The sequence below is a fragment of the Ammodytes marinus genome (genome assembly GCF_949987685.1).
Source record: "Ammodytes marinus genome assembly, chromosome: 4".
Lineage (NCBI taxonomy): Eukaryota > Metazoa > Chordata > Actinopteri > Uranoscopiformes > Ammodytidae > Ammodytes > Ammodytes marinus.
The window spans coordinates 27,974,207-27,994,732 of record NC_137233.1 but is presented as its reverse complement, the minus strand read 5'-3'; the positions used below and the strand labels follow the sequence as shown (position 1 = coordinate 27,994,732).

Sequence of the window (20,526 nt, the reverse complement as noted above, 5' to 3'; positions counted from 1 at the left end):
GGGAGGGGACGGGTCCATATGGAGACCCCTGCTGCACCGAACAACTGAACGCATTGTCTTTGTTCTGTTCGCTCCTTGTTGTTCTAGCCACTGAATTAGCTCACAGAAACACAGAGAGAGAGAGAGAAACAGAGGGAGGGAGAGAGAGAGAGAGGGAGAGAGAAACAGAGGGAGAGAGAGAGAGAAACAGAGAGAGAGAGAGAGAGATGGGTCTCAACAACATGCTGCCGTTTTTTTTGCAACAGCAACGCCACTAGCTCCTGTTCACATACAGTAAATGGCAGTGTCTGTGCCACTGCTCAGTGTGGTGTTTCCCAGAAACACTCAAGGGGATTGAACAAGCAGCTGGAAGTGAGAGGGGCCTTTTTCTTAAAAGAGGCCTGTGGACAATATCCGGATATCAGGAGAAAACAAGAAGTAATGGACCTGCTATTTACAGACTAGCATGAAAATAAACAGGCCTGTGTGGAAAGCAGAGGCCTGCCTGAATTGTACTAACACCAGGTGTTTAAACTTCAGATGGAGTATACTGACTGTATACAATGTGGGGAGGGAGGCAACGGTAGTTCAAATACACCATGTAAACATTGGAATGGGGGTAAAGACCCAGGGATACTTGACCCCAGTCCAAATATTACATAATATATACAAGAGGGACAGTAGGCCCCCCAAAATTGCAAAGAGCAATTGTGCAATTTTTTTTTTTACTGTCCAGCCAAGAAAAAGAAACAAGAAAAGTAGATTTAAAGTCATTTACAGTCTATTGATGCCTAATTTGTCCATGTCGGGGTGGTGGTCTTAGAGGAGTCCAGGAAATAGTTTTGATCCATAATCAGCATGGTTGGGAAACCACAGAAATGTGTCTCCCAATTTCTTTAACAATAAATATAATAATTTATTCTCAATTGGGATCAACTTGCAAAACTTAAATAAGCGCAATTTTTAAATCCAATACGTGACATGGTATATATATATATATATAGGACATATGGGTCACCTGTCATACTTACACTCTTTCATCATGCCAATGTCCACACAGCGTTTGAGCCTGCATGCCTGGCAGTGGCGCCTGTTGTCCTTGGTGATGGTGCAACTGCCGTTGAAAGGACACGTGAAGGCGGCCTTGCGCTTCATACTGCGCCTAAAAAAAATTATACACATTTTACAGACAGAATGTAGTCAAAATACAATGATTTACCAACACACAAAAGTAAAATTCAAAGAATGTACATACATTGCTAAGAATTGGGTTAAGGCTCTTTGTGTGTGTCTGAACATGCTTGTTATCATGTTACTGTACGAGTCATGGTAGAACTAGATCAATATTTTCGCCCTTCAAGCCTGGGACTGAGTGAAACAGCACAAATATGGACGAGTGCCAAGGAATGCAGGGGTAAAAGATGAGCCTTGCCAAACGGTGACGCAAAGCATAATGATTTAGTCAGTGACAGACGTGCATGTATGAATAATTATACACAGATGTGAGTAAAAAACGAATAGAGAGGCATGTTGTGTGATGCGGGTTCAGACAAGGGCCAGCTGAGAGACGAGGAAGGAGATTATCAAACATCCGTCTTTTTCATCTCAAACACCGCCCCCCCCCCCCCACCCCCCTTTAGATATCAACACTGCCGAGAGGAACAAACGCAAACGGGCAGCTACATCAAACGTACACACTTTTGCTATAAAAAAAAATCAGGACTTGCTCTTGCCAAAAAATAAATAAATCAGGACTTGCTCTAGTTTGGTCTTTAGGTAAATTGGAATCTCATGTGTGTATGAATGAGCAGGGCAGCGGCCAATGCATTAACTTAACTAACTATAGGACCCAGCTCATTTGTATTCCCTACCCGCTGCTGGCCATTAGTGTGAAATCGGATGTTGTCAGTGGTTTTGTGCATGTTGTTATGTAGCTGTGGGTGGTAATTACATGTACTGTGTGTGTTTGTGTGTGGGGGGTGGGGTTGGCCATTATATATGACCTGTGTTTGTATGCTAATGTATACATGTGTCAATAACCTAGCTCAATTTGGATGCGTTTGTTTTCATTAGGGTGATATGAGCTACTGTTCTGCAACAAAGGGCCTACTCAGTGTGTGTCCGTACATAAGACATTTCAATTTGTGTCTGCTTAACTGTGCGTATTTGTCAACCCATATGCATTGCTTGTACCTGAAAAACCCCTTGCAGCCCTCACAGGTCATGGCATTGAAGTGGAAGCCGGTGGCTTTGTCACCACACACGCCGCATATCCGCGGCACGTTCCTGTCGAACTCTTCAGGGGCCAGAGTGGACGTACTCACAACCGTGGACTCCATCACTGCACAAAGAGAGGGAAAGAGAAACACTCTTGGTTACACAAACTCCTCACTTGCTCAATAACTTTGCCACCAGTCAGCAAGAAAACAACAAAAAAAAAGAGGGAAAAAAACATGAATTAGGCTGCCAACTTCTCACATCTGAAGTAAATTTAAGAACATTTAACTCATAATCTCTTCAGTGTTGCACTGCACATGATGTGAGAAAGAAAATGTATTTAAAATGATCTTGAATGTTATTTTATTATGCCATTGTTATAATTTGGATTATGATACCGTTTCAATGGTCATCTGTGTTTTTTTCCCCTTTCAGAGTTGCTGTAAATACCCCGAACCAAGCAAACACCTCTTTTCACCCCTCTCCATGCCAACCAAACCGTGTCACTTCCCTCAGGACCAAATCAAGTCCCTGGTCTACCCTTTGGAGGTGAACTCAACTCTTGTGTTTTTGCCCTGGGGCGAGGAATGGGAGCCACATGAATCAAGTGGAAAAACCCTTGTTCCACTCCAAAAATGTTGGATCTGGGATATATTTGATTACACAGTGCTCCGAGTATCTATTTCACTTAACAGCCTCGTGAGAGGGAGGGAAAAGGAAAAAAAAGGCATGTCACCGCAAGGCTAGCATCCTCATAAACAAACAATCACTGTCCTTTTCACAAAGCTCCTTTCTTAGGCTTTTCTTTGCTTTCACTGCAGAGCGAAAGCGAAGCAAATGATGGAGGGGAGATGGGAGGGGAGGGTAGGGTAAATAAACCTCATCAAACTCACAAATCAACAGCCAATGAGGTAAGGGCCCAGCTGAATAATTTAAAATGTTGTGACGGATCACTCTATCACTCATGTCTAATTACAAAACACGAGCGCTACTAAAAGTCTCCGCTACACTCCCTGTGGATGCGACAACTGAATTCTTAATTCTGTTGTTTTTGTTTGGCCCCACAGTGGACTTGAACAGTGTGCTTTTAAAACCTAATGATGTTCCTGGCCAATCCTATTGACAGGACATGTTGTCCTTATTGAAACAAAAGGTAAAAAGAAGAAAACAAAACAGAGGATCTAGTCATGGTTGAACTGCTGCAGGCCGCACAGGCAGCAGTGACTGGCTTTTATTGCATGTTGACGACTTACATCACAGCAGCGCCGCATGCTTCAACCAGAGGGAACATGTGATACGACCACTGTTACAGTACGGTGAAGCGGTAAATATGTGCGCGGCCAGGAGTAGCAGCAAATATTTATGGAGGGAATTCAACAGACACTTCCAACCGCACTCTGATAAACAGACCACAGAGAAACTCATGGGTCGATGGGAAAACACTTCAGACGGTTTGGCTTCATCACAGTTGATGTACAGACACAGAACACAGATGTAGTGGCTTAAATCCACATTGTAATAATTGATAGGATTTATATAGCGCTTTTTTGGAGGTCACTCAAAGCTTGTGGAGCTAAATTTCAAAAATGTTTTGCACTTAATAGAACATATACAGTAGATCTGCATAGTGAAAGAGTAAACCCTTCGGAGAGCACTGTTTTGCCTTTTTACAATGTGACAGAATATGCAAGGGGTGTGTCCCAAACTCTCCTGTTTCCCCCTGCTCCTCTGAGTGCACAAGTTGTGTTTCACCCGCACACACCCCCTTACACATCCCTTTGCGCAGAGGTAAAGCACAAATGTTGTGTCAAAGGTCCTTCAGAATGACATACGAGGCCACGACAACTGCACTAATCATCAATCATTTGAAAGAAAATGTCCGGTCTCCATGACAGTGTTACAATGGGGTTTATCCACAAACACATCAAGATAAGGCCTACAGGCTATTTACTATAAGATAACACTTGCTATCCAGGTGATGTAATATGAATGGGCAAAGGTTTTTTTCATTTCAAGAACTCATACTGGCCTAAATAATGCGAGTAACCCAATTGACTGAGTTGTATGGAAGCACCAAAATACACTGCCACACACTTGAATAGGTTTGGGTAGAAGTGTCATAGCTCTTTTATAAAACTGATTTCATGGGAAAATACAAGTTCTACGGAAGGCTATTCACTCACTCGATGACATGAGGAGTTTTCAGAATCAGCGGGAACTTGACATGTGTCCTTTACAGTGGAAGGCAACCTCTGATTGGTTCATGTGTTTGTCAATCTAGACTCAAGATACCAGCCATATTTTACAAGCTTATTCGTCGATCTAGGTTGACTTCAACGACTACAAGAAAAAAAATCAGGGCTGCCTTCTATAATGGACATGGCTGAGATCTTCCCCACAGAGGTTGGAGAAAGTCCAGTAACTGCGGGAGAGAAACAAATGTGATGCCCGTGAGATCAGGCTGGTCTCACCAGGCTTTATCTATGTCCCAAAAGGAAACGTGCAGTGTCTAGGGCTGCATATCGTGTTATGTCATGTTACACAGCACTGACCAGGATAAATGACAAGACCCTTTGTAAAACATAATAATCTGTTCTACTGCATGTAGGCACATTAATCCCCATCAAGCATTCAATCTCATCACTCACTGAGAACCAATAGGAAAAACAACCATTTACCTTACCATTGGCGAACTGATCATTGAAGTGAGTGCCCTGGGAATGCATTCAGCCTTGACAGGCCATTACACTACACGCACGGTAGTATTGAGAGCGGGCTAAATAATGTATCAGGTTATTAGACTAGATCTGTACTCATTCCAGTCTTGTGCATACAAAGCCAGGGGACGGTATTTCGGCTTAAGGCTTCCACTGTCTCACTCCTGAGTGATATTCATATTGTGTATGCGGCGTTTGGCTGCATCAATCAAATCTGCCAAATGCCGTTATAACCCAAGATATTACTCATAACGCCTTAGGATAAAACAGTTACACTGCGATTTCTGATTAGCTTACAGGGTTAATTCCTGCTCCATGACGGGCGAGAACACAGGTTTTTCCCCTTGCGTCTGGCTAATAGAATCAATGTGTATAATTACAATTTTAATGACAAGCATATACAAACTAGTCCATTTTACTAATTAGAGAATGGCTGGCATGTGTTTTGAACAGCCTGCTACATCAGGGGGGATGTTAGGTATTGCCACTGACTGTAATAGTTTAAACTTTAAAAAGGTACGGCCACAGCACCAAAAACTTTTCGGGAGGTAAAACAGATTTAGGATTTGTCTTTTGTCCGTTACATTCCTACTCTGAAATAAGGTAACAATAAAAGAAAAGTATTCAAAAAATTAATGAAAGCATGGTAACCCCTCTCTCTCTCTAGGTCGTCCTCAGACGAGCCCTCCATCGTTGCTTCCAGTCATCCCGATTCTCCATACATCTGGCCAGTTCGTCGTTGGTACTTTGCGCTCCTGCATCCTTCTTGAGTATATCCACGTATGTTAGTGTAGGATGTCCTCGAGACCGATGACCATGATTTGGTTCCCATAGTACCAATTTGCTGGCTCGCAGCTCTTGGTGTCTTTGGCAGTGTCCCGCCAGTCTCATTCTTCTAGAAGCTACTTTCTCGCTAACCCTTGGTATTCCTTCATACAGGATACTGTTGGTAACATGAGTACTCTTGCTGATGTTAAGTACTGCACGCAGCATCCTGGTGTAGCACCCGTCTAGAGACTTCTGCAAGGTTGGCTTCAGGGAACAGCATTCGCTGCCGTAAAGGAGTACAGACTCTACCGTTGCATAGAAGAAGCTGAGTTTGATTTGACGGGGGAGGTTAGAGTTCCAAACACAGGTCATTCCGTTCAGGGCCCTCCATGCGAGTGCCTTCCTCACCTTTAGGTCCTGCTCGGTTGAGTTGACCCATGAGCCCAGATACTTGAAGTCCACAACCTCCTTCAGCACAGAGCCACCAGATGTTGTCAGCGGTTGATGATCCGGTGAGATGTTGTTGGTGATGACCTCTGTTTTCTTGGCGTTTAGCCTAAGGCCAACCTTGACGCACTCCAGTTTTACTCTGTTCAGGAGTTCCTGTGCTTGCGCCACGTTGTTGGAGAGCAGGCTGATGTCATCCACGTAGTCCAGGTCTGTCAGGACAACTGCAGGGTGTCGCTTTGACCTCCTTGGGGTTAGGGTGAGGCCGAGGTCCTGCTCCTGCCCACTGATGGCTTTTCTGAGCGCGTAATCCAGGACTATGATAAAGAGGAAGGGGGCTAGTGTATCCCCTTGCATTACTCCAGCCAGGATATCAAACTCCTCAGTGTTGCCGTCTGGGGTAACCACCTTGGACCTTGTTCCTGCGTGCATGGTCTCAATAGCCCGGAGTAGGTTGGGAGGAACACCATAGGCCTTAAGGATCTTCACCATCATGCCTCTGTGGATCGAATCAAATGCCTTTTTGAAGTCGATAAAGCACAGTACAGCTGTCAGGTTATCCTTCTTCACCTCCTCGATCATTCTCCTTAGTGCCAGGATCTGGGCTGTGGTGGTTCTCCCCTCGCGAAAGCCATTTTGGTTCTCCCTCAGGTGAGGGTCGATGGCGCTCCTGATCCTGTTTAGTATCATACGGTTGTATATTTTTGCCGTGATAGTCAGGCTGATGCCCCGGTAGTTGTCTGGCTTTGAGAGGTCTCCTGATTTAGGCACTGGGATGATGTTGGAGAGAGACCATACTTCAGGCAGTTTGTTTTGCAGTTTCCTACTCTGAAATAAGGTAACAATAAAAGAAAAGTATTCCAAAAATTAATGAAAGCATGGTAACCCCTAGATGATGGAAATGATAAAGAGTTGTAAATCCCATACAATAGCTGTATTTTCATAGCCTGGCATTCCCAGACCTGCCACTAGGCGCTGGCAAATTAAATTTGCTGCGCGTGTTGGTCTGGAGACGCTCCGTTGAAGCTTATCAAGACTACCAGAAATCTGGTATAACGTTTCAATTGGTTCTATCTAATATGGGCGCGCCAGAGCCCTTTATATGGTGCTCTGGGGAGGACGTAACCGGATGACGACAGTGACGTGCATGCGACGTCGAAGCTGTGATAGTAAACATCAAAGATGGCTGCGGATATGTTGTGTGAGTTTGAGACTGCTTTGGCCTCGACCCTTAACGAATTGGAAGACGGGACTCATAGCTTTCACTAGCAAGTAAGTGGAATGTTCTGTTTTGCCGACCGACAACGGCAAACGTTTAATTGAACAGTTTAACAGCTGTTCGCTAAACGAACGGGGCTTACGTCACTTGTGCATCGCTCTGATTGGTTGTAGTGCTATCCAACTGCGTGCAGTGGCATTTGAAATGCACGAGTAGGAGCCGCCCCTAGAGTTGGAAATTACTATTGATCGTCGCCAGACCCTCTATCGTTCAAGATATCAGGGTCAGGATTTCCAGGCTAGTATTTTCAGGGATTTGACACAAAACTGAATGTTGGGCTTTCCAACAGTCCGGTAACTATGGGGGTGTACTTATAGTAGTGAACATTACTGACTAGTCCAACATAAGCTCCCAGACTGGAATGACGTACAGGTCTTTATTACAGAAATATTATTACGATTACATGTACATATTAATTGTTGGGAATCCACCATGTTTTTCTTCCATTAAAACATGTTCTTCATTGCTGTACAGATCAAGTCCAATAGGTGGTTCCATGTCATAGTGTGTGTACCATGACTTTAATGTCCTAACGAGGTACTTTTAAGTATTTTTCATTTGAAGATCATAAATTACCTGTAACAGCGAACGTGACCATCAGTGCAAAGAATGCAGTTTTTATTAAAGAGGACCTATTATACTACTTTTCTGGTCTTAATTTCTTGTTTTACACTGCTATAGAGCAACCTGACACGAATCACATCACAAAAAACTATGTAGATTTTCGGGAAGCTCTTTCTCTTATTTTGGCGATCCAGCATGCCCTGTAAACACTTTGCTTTTGACATTTCCGCCCCCTCCCCTCCCTTCCTGAAAACCCAACTTCGTTGTGATTGGTTACCTTCCTTCCGGATCACTTTCAGTAGCGGGAGGTGCAAGCATGGACCTATAAGGGCGCGAGGCAGACGCGAGTAGGAAAGTGGCAGCATTACCATACATGGAAACATCCGCGTGGTGACGACACCAAGTTACATGCGACGTCACGATGTTACAAAGCGTCAAGCCGCTTTGAACACGTGACTGCTCGACTGGCTAGAATAGCGTCTAGTGCTCTGCACAGACACCCCAGACGGTAAGCAGGGAATACGTCGAAATGCATGTACATCATTATTTGATAATCTAGTATGGTTAAACATGACTATAAATCATCATAACAACGTTTATAGGTCATAAAAGTCAAAAAGTATCATAGGTCCGCTTTAATGGATTTGTCCGGGTCAATGCATGAATCGTCGTGATCCATTCTGCCATCTCTCGTTCATTCTCTTTCAACATGGACTGATCACGAGAGACCGGCCAGCATGCGCTGGAAAAGAGCTTTACAACAGCTGGTGTCGTAAAAATACTACCGCTTTTGTCCAATATTTTACAAAGTTCCTTGTAGCACCTTTAATCTCTTATTTTAACTTAAAAAAGGGACTGGCATAATATTTTTTTAATTTGTTGCGATATATGCATGTCTCAAGAAGCTAGGGGTATATGAAGAGCACAAGAAAGGTAACACATGGAAAATCTTAGTCAGTGAATGACCATGAAAGTTACACATATTCCATGTGACATGGAGACCTACCACGGCTAATTAAGGTAGCTCATCTCAGCCACATGACTAGTATGAGCAGGACTAAGCTTACGCCAGCTGAAGGAGACAAATCTCTTGAACATGGACAAAGTCTAAATGAGCGTTATGGCGGCCACATTTCAGAGTGTAAAATATTTTTCATTTCTTACGCAGCCTGGGGTGTTTGTAAATATTGTATAGTGGTGGTGACGGTGCACATGAAGATTCCCAGCTTTGCACTTATTTGAATCACTACATACTTTAAATGAAGTTCAGTAATGCAGGTAACATTGTTGTAACATTGTGCCTAGTTTACAACCTTCCTTTTGCTAATGTTGTGAGTGTGTGTCACATGGTAGGTGTATTTTTACTACGCGTATGTGTCCGTTTCATCTCCCTTCACACATTGTTGAAATGATCTAATTCCCTGTGAAATGCCGTTTGCTATTTGCAGTCGTAGAGCAAAGTGCCAGCCCACAGGAGAGAGAAGGGACAGCGGCGCAGGAGAGAGGGATGTACGAGAGAAGCAGGCCAAAGACGGAGGAGCCGGGTGCTGGAGAGACAGAGCTAAGACGGACAGGGACATATACAAGGATACAGCAAGGAGGGGAGGGGTGACCTCTTAGTCACAGTGCCACAAAGCATACCCGGCTGATGGCTGTTGCTAATATGAAAAGGGAAAAAGTACGAGGAGCAGACGCACAGCCAGAAGAGATAAGCAACCTGCGAAAAACAAGTCTGCGATTTAACACATTTTTGTGATTTTGGAAATAAGATGGCTAAAAATACACATTCATAAGCCACTTTAATTACTGGCTAGTGGCTAAATATAAACAAATGTCTAATCTCTTGACAGCTTATCATCATGAGAAGTATCGGAGGAACTTGCTGTAGACGTTGGAATCACATTTATAGCATGAAAAAAAGGAGCAGATTTGGGTCTCTTATGTGTTGTTTGCTTGTGTGTTTACACTTTGTCCTTGTGACAAAGAAAGAAATGTGTTCCCTAGACAATAAAATAGTATGTTAGAGAACGATTGGTATTGATGTATTTAATCCTTACTCGTATATTTTAGCCTTATATACTTTCAGGTTCAAGGCACACGTCCCTGCTCGCCCAATGTGTAATAACCCTGAGCAGGACAGTTTTTCCATTTGCGGAGTTTGTAAGTGAGGTTGGACACAATCTAACAATGTTATAACTAAGGTTGCAAATAACTATTTCTATAGTCAGTAAAGCTGAAATTCCTCGGTTGAACAGTGAAATGGCAGAAAACAGGGGAACACAACTATTTCCAGAAGCCCAAATGACTTGTTTTGTACACCAAAAATATATTAGATTACAATGATACAGATAGAGAACAATGCAACAGATCCACACATGTGAGAAGCTGGAACTAGGAAATGTTTGGCATATTTGACATAACTGAATATTGGGAGACTCAAGACAGTTACATAAGAAACCGATGGGCTCCATCTGAGAAATCAAGTCATAGAAATAAGGAAAATCAATGTGGGCTAGATGTGGCCAGGAGTGTGGGAGTCTTGAGTGACACGGTAGTGGCCGATGAGCAAGAGATAAGGCCTGCTGTAATTATGAGCAGGACCGCACACCGACTCTAGCTTGTCATTTTGCCTGGGTGGTGAAAGCTGCAAAATAAAGACATTACCCCAATTTTGGTGGTGTAGCTTGAAGAGAGGCTAGGGAGTTTCCCTCTTCTTTTTACCCAACAAACTAGCCGAGGAAGAACAAGTGCTACTTAGCATGCCATGGAGCGGTGATTCATCCTTTCCTTTGATTTATTCACCATCATGGCTGAAATGACACGCATGTGTCTCGTAATCCAGGGACTGACGCTAGAGCCGGTCCCAGGTTGGATTTTAGGAGCTGCCACTGTCGGAAAAAGCCTTGATGCACAACGGTTGAATTCTCATCATTTCTATAAGATAAACGGCATGTTGCTCTTGGTGGTATGTACTAATTAAGTTCAACATGATAGAAAACACACCCATCTTGTCATTATGGATATGTATATGTGTACAGTGTGTCATATAAAAAGAGTCCAGTGATTAAATATTGATTAATGAACATCTGGTAAATCTCTAACTCTGGTGGTGGAGTTATAGGAATATCCAAACACATTGTATATAATATATCCAGAAAGTAACACACATAGTCCCATTCATCAGTCTAAAGTATAAAGTGCCCATTCTGCATTGCAGCGTCCCAGAAGGAACTTGCACATTCTAATTAGTTGACACTAGGCGTCAATTAATGTGATATGAAGTCTCGGCTGCAGATGGTGTGAACCTGAGTAACGGAGAGTAAATACGTGTTAGGTGCTAATGTGAGAAATGCTAACACTTGATGCAGACGATGTTTATGCGATGAGAGCTGTCCCTTAGAACAGTAGTAATTCATGAATCTGTGTTGTGCTTCTGCAGTGATTGTATCTACAGTGAGTTGGAGCTGCTGTGAGATTTTCAACCGGGGATAAGTGCCAAAGTGGACCATGGCAGGAGTCCAACACCACTCATAAGGTAGCTTATTTCCTTCTGTACTACTCGCCATTTCATTTCCAGCTGCACCATTGTCTCACTCTATGATTACCAAACAGGAAAGTGGCTATTGGTTTTCCTTGTCAGGTGCCCTGTCACTTACAGAAAAAAATACATAAGTGTAAGAGAGACCTCAGCTGTGGAAAAGATTTGGACTGCAGCCCAGATGTTAGATTAACTTTCATCAAAGTCAATATCAAGTGATTATAAAACCCAACGTCTCCACCAATGCCCACCGACTAACACACCTAATTAAGTGGTGCCATTAGTGCCTGGAAATTGGAATTAAATGTAATTTAGGAGAGGGCAATATAGCGCAAAGTGGGTAAAGAGGAGGATCCTTTCAGCATTTCAAATAGCGGGGATCGTTTTAACTGCACTCAGACGCGCCGAAAAGCGAGGGGAAAGCGGGAAATAAAAAACCTCTGGCATCATGTCCCAAGAATGTCAGCAATGAGCTTACAGACCACATCCCAACACATAAGAATCAGAGTCGGAATCACATCCAGACCTATAACAGCGCTGGAAGAAAGAGAGGGATTGCTGTGGAACGCCTGAGTGGGAGAAGGAGGCCCTCTGACAGTCCAATGAGCATCCTCCATCCGCATCACATGACGCAATCCTACAAATGGTTCTGAAATTGTTCCATGCTGCCAAAAGTTTCTCTTAAAGGGAAAAAAAGAGAGCGAGAGAGTGGGAGAGAGATTTAAAGGGAGGAAAGAGAGAGAGTGAGAGAGGGAGCGAGAGAGAAAGAAAAGACGAGGAGAAGTTGTGGAAAGGGTCGGAGGGAGAAAACATAAGGCGATGTGTTTCACTGCATACCTCGGGCTGGGTCACTACGAGTACAGAAGAGACATAAAACAAATCAGATCTGGAATGACCCAGGCTACAGCAGACAGCTGGGCTACAGTGGAAATACACAGGCTTTCGATTCAATCGCGGACATTCACAATAACGACAGAATAGAAGGGTGAAAAAAAGGGAAATTTTAGAGAGAAAAAAGAAAAGAAAGGAGGAAGGTGGGGGTGAAGAAAACAAGTACCAGAACAAGAAAACATGATCTGGGATTTGTGACAGATGAAGTTTAATTCAAATCTGGACAGTGTTTAGAAAAAATCCAGAGAAAAAACAACAACATGGGGAGAACAGATAGAAGAATGAGAACAATGAACAAAAAGAGACAATGTGGACCTTACAGCAACAAAGTCGACAAACTGAGTCTGTTATGCAGCTAAACAACTGGCTGAGCAGACTAGTCCAGTCCTGTCCCTTCGCTTCCCTCCCTTTCTCTCCACGGGTCTATCTCATGCTCTTTTCCTGCGATCACAGGGAGCATGTTACAGCAGCAGTAATAGCACATGACAAGGTGACCTGTGCCCCACAGGATGGGCTAAACTGGGGTGGGAAGGGGTGGGGGGTCCCATGTCCCGTGTCCAAACCTATGGTCTCTGTGCACTACCCCCCCACCAAGGCCCCAGCGCTGGCCTGCAAGGGGAGAGAGGCAGTGACGGCAGCCTGCCCCCTTATGCTGGGCCCCTTGCTGGACTCTGGAGAGGGGAAAGAGACGAGGCAGGGAGAGGCCCACTCAAACACACACACACATACACACACCGAAAAGTCCTGTTTATGTCTATGCTGGATCTAACAGAGAATGCACATTCTCAAGCACACAGAGTTGTGCACGCAGACGTCCAACTGGACAGAACCGGACAGACAACAGACACATGGGTGAGGTAGGTGCAAATGCACTTAGCCCACAAGTCAAAGTTATATAACCTCCATACAACGCTGTCTCCTTTTCCAGGAAATACTTCTTAAAAGTGTAAAGAATAAAATTGAAAAATAGGGTGGCATTTGTATTTCAAATAAAAAGTCAACTTTTAAAAAGGGAACTATATATAAATCGAGTGAATGTAATAAATGAAATCTGAATTTACATCTTCTTCCCTAGATATCAAACAGTGATGTATATTTTGCTTCCCAACAGGATTTTTTTCTGCATGCATTGCCCTCTATTTACAACAAATATTACCTGTGTGATGTGCTTGGCCTAGAAATGGTTAACCACAGGCACTAATTGAGGAACCAAAGACATTAGGGGGAACATAACACTTTGTCATTAGTCTCAAAGGCATCTGAACATGTGTGGCAAACAGCACACATGTACCCAGTACATACAAGTGGGTCTTTACAGTTAAGTACAGCAGCCTCTTTCTTTCTATAGGGTTACATGTGAAAGGAAGCAACCAATTACTGTAGTCACGGAAGGGGGGGAGGGGCCGGTGTACTTCACTGTACAGGCCTGCGGAGGCCTTATGGACTGTACCATCGCCACAGCAGCACACAGCTCCGCGAACAACCTGCCACAGGAACAGTCAATAAACACACAAACAGGGGGCCCCATTTTGTTGCTTCTCGTCGCAAAAATCTGCGCTCAGTTCTACTGACCAATTAGAAAAACACAAATGGATTTGAGCACTGAAACGTTCTCGATCCTCATGTGGGTCGAGTCTCCCGTTCCGTCTGCATCTCTCGTAAATTTCCACATCGTGAACATTCAGAACATATGTGACCGTTGAACTCAAGTTGGCAAAGTGGGTTTAGAAGTGGAAGACCCTATTCATATTCATTTTCCTCTCTCTCTCTCTCTCTCTAGCTCTAAAAAACAGGCAGAGAAGCAGCTGATACAAAAACAACATTCTACCTGCTATTTTTTCAAGTGTGGAACTGGTTCATAAACAGAATTGGATATGTGTGAGAATTAAAGCACTGCCTCCTTGCTGTTAGCGGTATCTGGTCCCCCTCAGATGTTCTTTTGAGAGATGGGCAGCGGAGAGAGAAGAGCCGGGGGCCGTTTCAATTTCACACGCAAGAAAGACAAGACACCCGCAGTAATTAACGATGTCATTATCAGCCAGTGGCTCTGCCCTCCTTGAGTATGACGTGAGTGGACAAAGCGTAAAAGTATACCTGTACAAATATAAATTATTCTGCTTATCCAACTGTGTGTGTGTGTGTGTGTGTGTGTGTGTGTGTGTGTGTGTGTGTGTGTGTGTGTGTGTGTGTGTGTGAAAGGTGTCAGAGATGGAACTCCTTTCACACTCAGATCAAACTGTAACTGTTTGTTACATGAGAAGAGTGCTGAATTTTGCACGTAGTAGGTGTGATCACTGCGACGCGTCACCATTTTATCACGTCTTTAAAAAGACAATAGAAATTGGCATTGACATTGCACTGTGTTGTTATTGAAGGCACAAGTAGGTCATAGTACTATTCATTTGCATGGGGAAATGATCACTCTGTAACTGTATGATATACAGTGTTCTTATTTGGACAGAAGAAAACACGCTACTACACCTATATGCACATTATTAACAAGTTCCTTTCCAACCCTACAAATTTAATTACAAAGCATACAAAGTCAAGTCTAAATTAGCGGTGTCAATGATCTAGGTCACATTAAAGCTCCCATATTATACACTTTTCGGTTCTATTATACACCATATTATATGGTCTTAGTGGTTCCTAATACGTTTTTCTTTAATTGTTTGCTGAAAAAAACTTTCAGATAATTTATTGTACTATGCTGATGTTCAGCTAATCTCACAATGGCCTATTTTTTAAAATAGGCCATTGTGTAAATATACAATCTTTGACCACCCCCCGCCCCCTGTCCGGAAGCGAAGCCAGATACGCCTCGCCCTCTGTCTGTCAGGGCCGTGGACCAATAAGAAATAGGGGTGTGGGCTGCACAGTGGAAGCTTCTGGCTTTCCAGTTTGTGAGGTCAGAAACGAGGAGAATTCTGACAGGAGTATATTGGGGGGGAGGGGTGGGGGTTTCAGAAAGGGGGAGAGTGAGAAAAGGAGAGATTGTTATTTTTCTTAATATTTTGGCAGTCTCTAGGCACACCGTGGACCCATGGATATGTTAGAACACATTTAAAAAGTGCATTTAGCATAATATGTGACCTTTAAGTTAAACAAAAGTTTTGTAAAGTACTGATATTTCCAATTTAAAGACTGCAAATGTTTTCACACTTCAGTATTCTGTTATTTCAGTCTTACTAATTTCAGGCTACCAGTTCATAAATGATATACTATCTTCTTAACAGATTAATATCCCTGTGTGGTGAGAGTAAATACTATACGTCACAGTTGTGAAATCACGGGACTACAACAATCCCAGGAAATCTGGTCAGAAATGTGTAAATTCAAAAGGGGAAAATAAACTGAACACGAGAAAAAAAATAACAGGAGTTAACTACATCTGAAAAGGCAATTTCACAACGTATCTCTTCAAAGACATCACACGAACGTACAGCACGTGTGCGCGTCGTCAGGTATGACAAAGGAGCAAAAAGGAATAATTTCTTACCTGAGGTTTTAGCATGCCCTTGCACAATAGGTAAAACTTGAAAGCTTTCTTCGGTGTATCCCAAGTTGTTAATCCTGTTCAATACAAAAGCAAAATGACATGTCGCAAGTCACTCAGTGGGCCTCTACTCCTAGTACCTGACCTGCAGTTGCTCTGTTTATGTAACGCTGAATTATTTTCAACAGCAACATACACACATTCGGTAATCATCATCATCATCATGCAGCACTAAAGGCAATTGTAACGTTACGTGGGCACACACGCCGATCGAACAACAGACCCAAACTGTGCTAAACATATTTCCTTATGTGGTCTTGAGTAAGAGAAATCACAATAACTCGAGTATTTTCACTATTCCCCCTGTGCATGCGAGTTTTCCTACCACGGCTCAACTTTTCCCCATCAAGAACGAGTTGCTTTTAATCCTCTTTAGTAGTCCAGTCCTCTCGTCGTCTTCATGCTCTGGCAAAGTGTGTGTCCTCCATGTTGACTGCGTAGGTTAGCTCAGCGAAGAGGGGGGGTGGGGGCGCGTTGTACTAAGTAAGTCAGAAATGTGAGGAGACTTGGGGGAGAAAACGTCAAACTCGTACGCCCTTCCAGACGCTGACTCGCACACACCGCGGCGCTGGTAGTAGCTAACGTTAGCGTGGCTAGCCGAGCAGCTTAACCCTAAAACGCGGAGCCAAGTTCGGCCAGCGTATTAATCGTTCTGCGCCCGCGACCAACGCACAACCAACGTGAAAACGGTTCGACGCGTGACAGAGTATCGCTTACGGCCACAAACCTACGCGCTAACATTAATACAACTCAATAACACACAACGGTAGTCCGACCTGATATACCCCTCCTTTTTCAGGACCCAAATAGATGGCCATTACTTTTTGTTATGCACCGCCCCCTCTTCGGGACCTCTACGGGGAAAGTGGGATTTCCCCCCAGCCCCTCCGCTAACCAATCACAGGTGGGCTTGGTGTGTGTCCCGCGTTGTGATTGGTGACATTTCGGCTCAGTTCGTCTTTGTTTAGTCGCTTCCGGTGTCCGTCAGGCAGAGGACCGCCCCTTCAAACAGGGGTGTGTCGTGACGTCAGAGGTAACCAAGAGGTAAACAACTTTGACCGCGTGAGGTTTAAAGCAACATAGTTTTACCTCTGATCTCTGAATCAACCCACGCCCGGTGCAGGGATTACCGCACTAACATTAGACACGGCGTGATGCGGTGGTGGGTGCAAATCGTCCCGTTAAGGGTCGTGTGTCCCTCGTGCAACCGGAGTGTCTTTGTTTTGCAACCATGGGCTTTGAGCCCTTACATTTGAAATTTAAATAAGCCACAAAACCATCACCATCGATATCACGCATTTGTAATGATAGCATAAGCCCTTCCTGATCCTGCAGCATTACTTTTGTGTATTTAGGTTCATTATTTCTTTGACACTTTGCAATTGTGTTGTGTGCAGTGAGGCGTGTGTGTCGGAGGGGTGTGTCTACTCTGCAGTACGGTGGTAGGCTGGAGAGCAATTCCGCTGCCTGCATGGCGATCTTGCCGTACAGTTGCAATGCATGAGAGATGGCCGAGTATGCTAAAAATAGATGATTCAATAACACCACTACACCATCACAATGGGATAACATAGCTGCTGATGTTATTTTGCTCCTCATCAAGACAAAGTCCAAGATTTTTGTGACGCATTTATTTATTTGGATGTTATTTGTGAGCACGTTAGAGCTCTATGATGTGCTAATGGTGGTTGGTTGATGTGTGTGTGTGTGTGTGTGTGTGTGTGTGTGTGTGTGTGTGTGTGTGTGTGTGTGTGTGTGTGTGTGTGTGTGTGTGTGTGTGTGTGTGTGTGTGTGTGTGTGTGTGTGTGTGTGTGTGTGTGTGTGTGTGTGTGTGTGTGTGTGTGAGGCCAGCGGAGGGGGCCTGGGTGAAGGTCAGGGGAGTGTCTGTAACGTAAACACAGTATAGGCGTCAGAAACGAAGAGGAGAAGGGAAAGAGAGAGGAGGGCCTCATCCGGTCCAATAGGCCTATATCCTCTCTTCCAACTAATCGTGATTTACTCCCAGAGCAGGCTGAAACCAAGAGGTAAAGAGAATGCATAGGCTACCCCTACTGTAAAAAAATATTGATCGTTTAGGCCTACTATGCGATAACAATCTCCCTTTCAACTGTAGGCCTACCAATTAATTCTGACGTTTTATTTTTGTTTAAAATATAAATATTTTCAAATACATAAAAAAAGGCCTACAAAGAGCATAACTACCACACTTTCTATTTCCAATGACATGTATGTGCTATGTTTAAATTAACAAAATATACTTATGTACTTTTCGTCTTTATTTTTGAAAAAAAAAATGGAAACAGCAATGCACATACAGATGAGTCAAAAACAGATTTTAGCAATATATTATTGTGCCTTCCCCTCACATTCTGATCGATCAAATGTGTATCAGTTATATTTGCCTGCTCAGAAGCCCCAATGTATCCCCTGCATTGATAGAACAGTCAGCATAGTGCTAGAGCCACAGTATGTTGTACACTGCTTGTCTGCTTTCTAAATCTCCTGCCAGCGCTGTCTTGCCTCCAGAACGACAAGTATTGTATCCCGGCAGTCCACTCCACATTACACAGTCACCCGCTGTGAGTACAGACCACGCAACACTTTGGGCCACGCAATAAAAACACAAGCACGAATGTGCAAAGTTCAATGTCAACCACAGACTCAGGTTCGCCAGTTTTAATTTTGTGCTCTGCCTTAACCTCAGAATTTGCATACCCGGAGCCCTACTGCCCTTTAGGCCGGTGTCATAAGCTTGTTATGAGTTGATTTATGACCAGTAACTAGTAGTAAATTGTGTGGGTGTTATGTTCATGCTCATGGAGAGTTGATCCTTGTCCTGTGGTTTGGGCGGTCTCCAAGTCTGGAAGCAGCGCTGGATCAAGCCCTTCAGCTAATGGGGATTTATTTGGCTCCGCAACGCCCATGTCAGACATGTATCCTGGCCCAGCCATTTTGTGTCCTCAGATGCTCCAGCCCTTCACAGTGAGCTGGCTCGCTGTCTGGAAAGCAGGAGAGTGGAAATCATAAATCAGAGACACTTAACCCACAAAAACTACGGGAATTTGTATTTACCACACCGTTGCAGTGACATAAATTAATTCATTGTAAAAGAGTGCATACTGGCACAGGCGTTAAGGACAGACAGGATAGACTTTAGGCTATTTTCTTGTGCAACCACAGTGCAGGACACATCAGTTGAACACAAATATTAGTATACAAATCAAAGGGGGTTTTGCGTTGAAACATTTAGAGGATATGCATTTATTTTTTAAGTGGAACACTGGGAAATTATGGGGCGTTATGATTGCAAAAAATGGTTTATGTATTTTTAGTGTTATGGAAATTAATATTGTGTAAATATATGAAATATATTTATATTATATTGTATTGTCATAAATTGTGAATCTTCATACAATAGACCAAACTGTTCTGACCTTAGTCTTATGTAAGATAAAGTCAGGTTGTCTTATCTGAGATAGTATGTACTGGAGACTAGGTTGCGCCAACATATGTTTGTTATGTCTCACTATTCCAACCCTGAAAATATATTACGTAGGCTGATGTTCGTGCGTAAATAGATTTTGCTATAACCTCTGGAGAAAGACTGCCTTTCTCCAGTCAATTCATTACAATCCCATTGCTTGATTGTTGTCTCGACTCATGTTTGCAAACATTAAAGATCTGTTTATTTTGTATTATATACACAAAATGATTCGGTATTCATGTATATATGCATTATTATAGCTTTTTATTATACTGACATGCTAATAACATAATCTATCCAAGCCAAATTGATCTGTTAAGGGGTAGGACTAGATACGTTGTTTACTTCCTCCTACCCCCTTTCGAGCATGTAGAAAGTGTCTGTTTTTTTTTTATTCTATTTATTTTTTTGCTTTTGTTTGTTTTTTTTATTTATTCATCTATTTGTTTATTGCTTGCATGTTCGAAATAAAGACAATCAATCAATCAATCAATCAATATGTAAACATTGTGTCATCTGGTATCAATTACCTATTCTCATCTTTTAAGAGGTTGATATTTTCAATTCCACAACATTAGTAAGGTCACAAACAGTGGCAGGTTAACATTTTAAGTTTTATTCTTTAAACTTAAAATACTAACCGTTTATAATATAAATATCTTGCAAACGTGTATTTTTGTCTATAAAGTCAAATTTCAAGGTCATACCCTACCAGAACACTTCCAATTATATTTCCCGAGCAATGTGAAATCTCACTCTATGTTAACCAGACAAAGAGACATGCTGCACGTTCCTTTTTCTCATACCACCAGAGGACAGAACTTTGTGAAGTGCAGAGGTGTTTCGCTATGGAATCGCTATTCGCACCTGGTGTTCAGCTCATCCTCTTTGCCTGTATACAGGAAGAAGTTAAAAGAACAATTGCTGGAGGGATAGTGCAGTCGAGTGGCTATTGAATGATTGTCTTATTTTTGTTTGTTGTTTTTTTTTTTTTTTTTAGTTTTCTTATCTTTTTATTTAGATGCAGTTTATTCGTTTGTGATTGTTTGTGGGTCTTGATGTTTTTTGTTTTTGTTTTGTTTGCTT

The 20,526-nt window shown here is 42.9% G+C and overlaps 1 protein-coding gene across 1 annotated transcript in view; it reads right to left on the bottom strand.

The window, feature by feature from the left end:
* Positions 1-16,731, bottom strand: part of LOC307249556 (vitamin D3 receptor B) — a 30,084-nt gene extending 13,353 nt beyond the window's left edge. Inside the window, exons 1-4 of the mRNA XM_080026341.1 lie at positions 16,282-16,731; positions 15,900-15,973; positions 2,173-2,320; positions 1,011-1,141 (exon numbers count right to left, since the gene is read on the bottom strand). Coding sequence (XP_079882467.1) covers positions 1,011-1,141; positions 2,173-2,318 — 277 coding nt within the window. The 5' untranslated portion in view covers positions 2,319-2,320; positions 15,900-15,973; positions 16,282-16,731. The remainder of the gene's footprint in view (positions 1-1,010; positions 1,142-2,172; positions 2,321-15,899; positions 15,974-16,281) is intronic.
* Between the last annotated feature and the right edge of the window lie 3,795 nt (positions 16,732-20,526).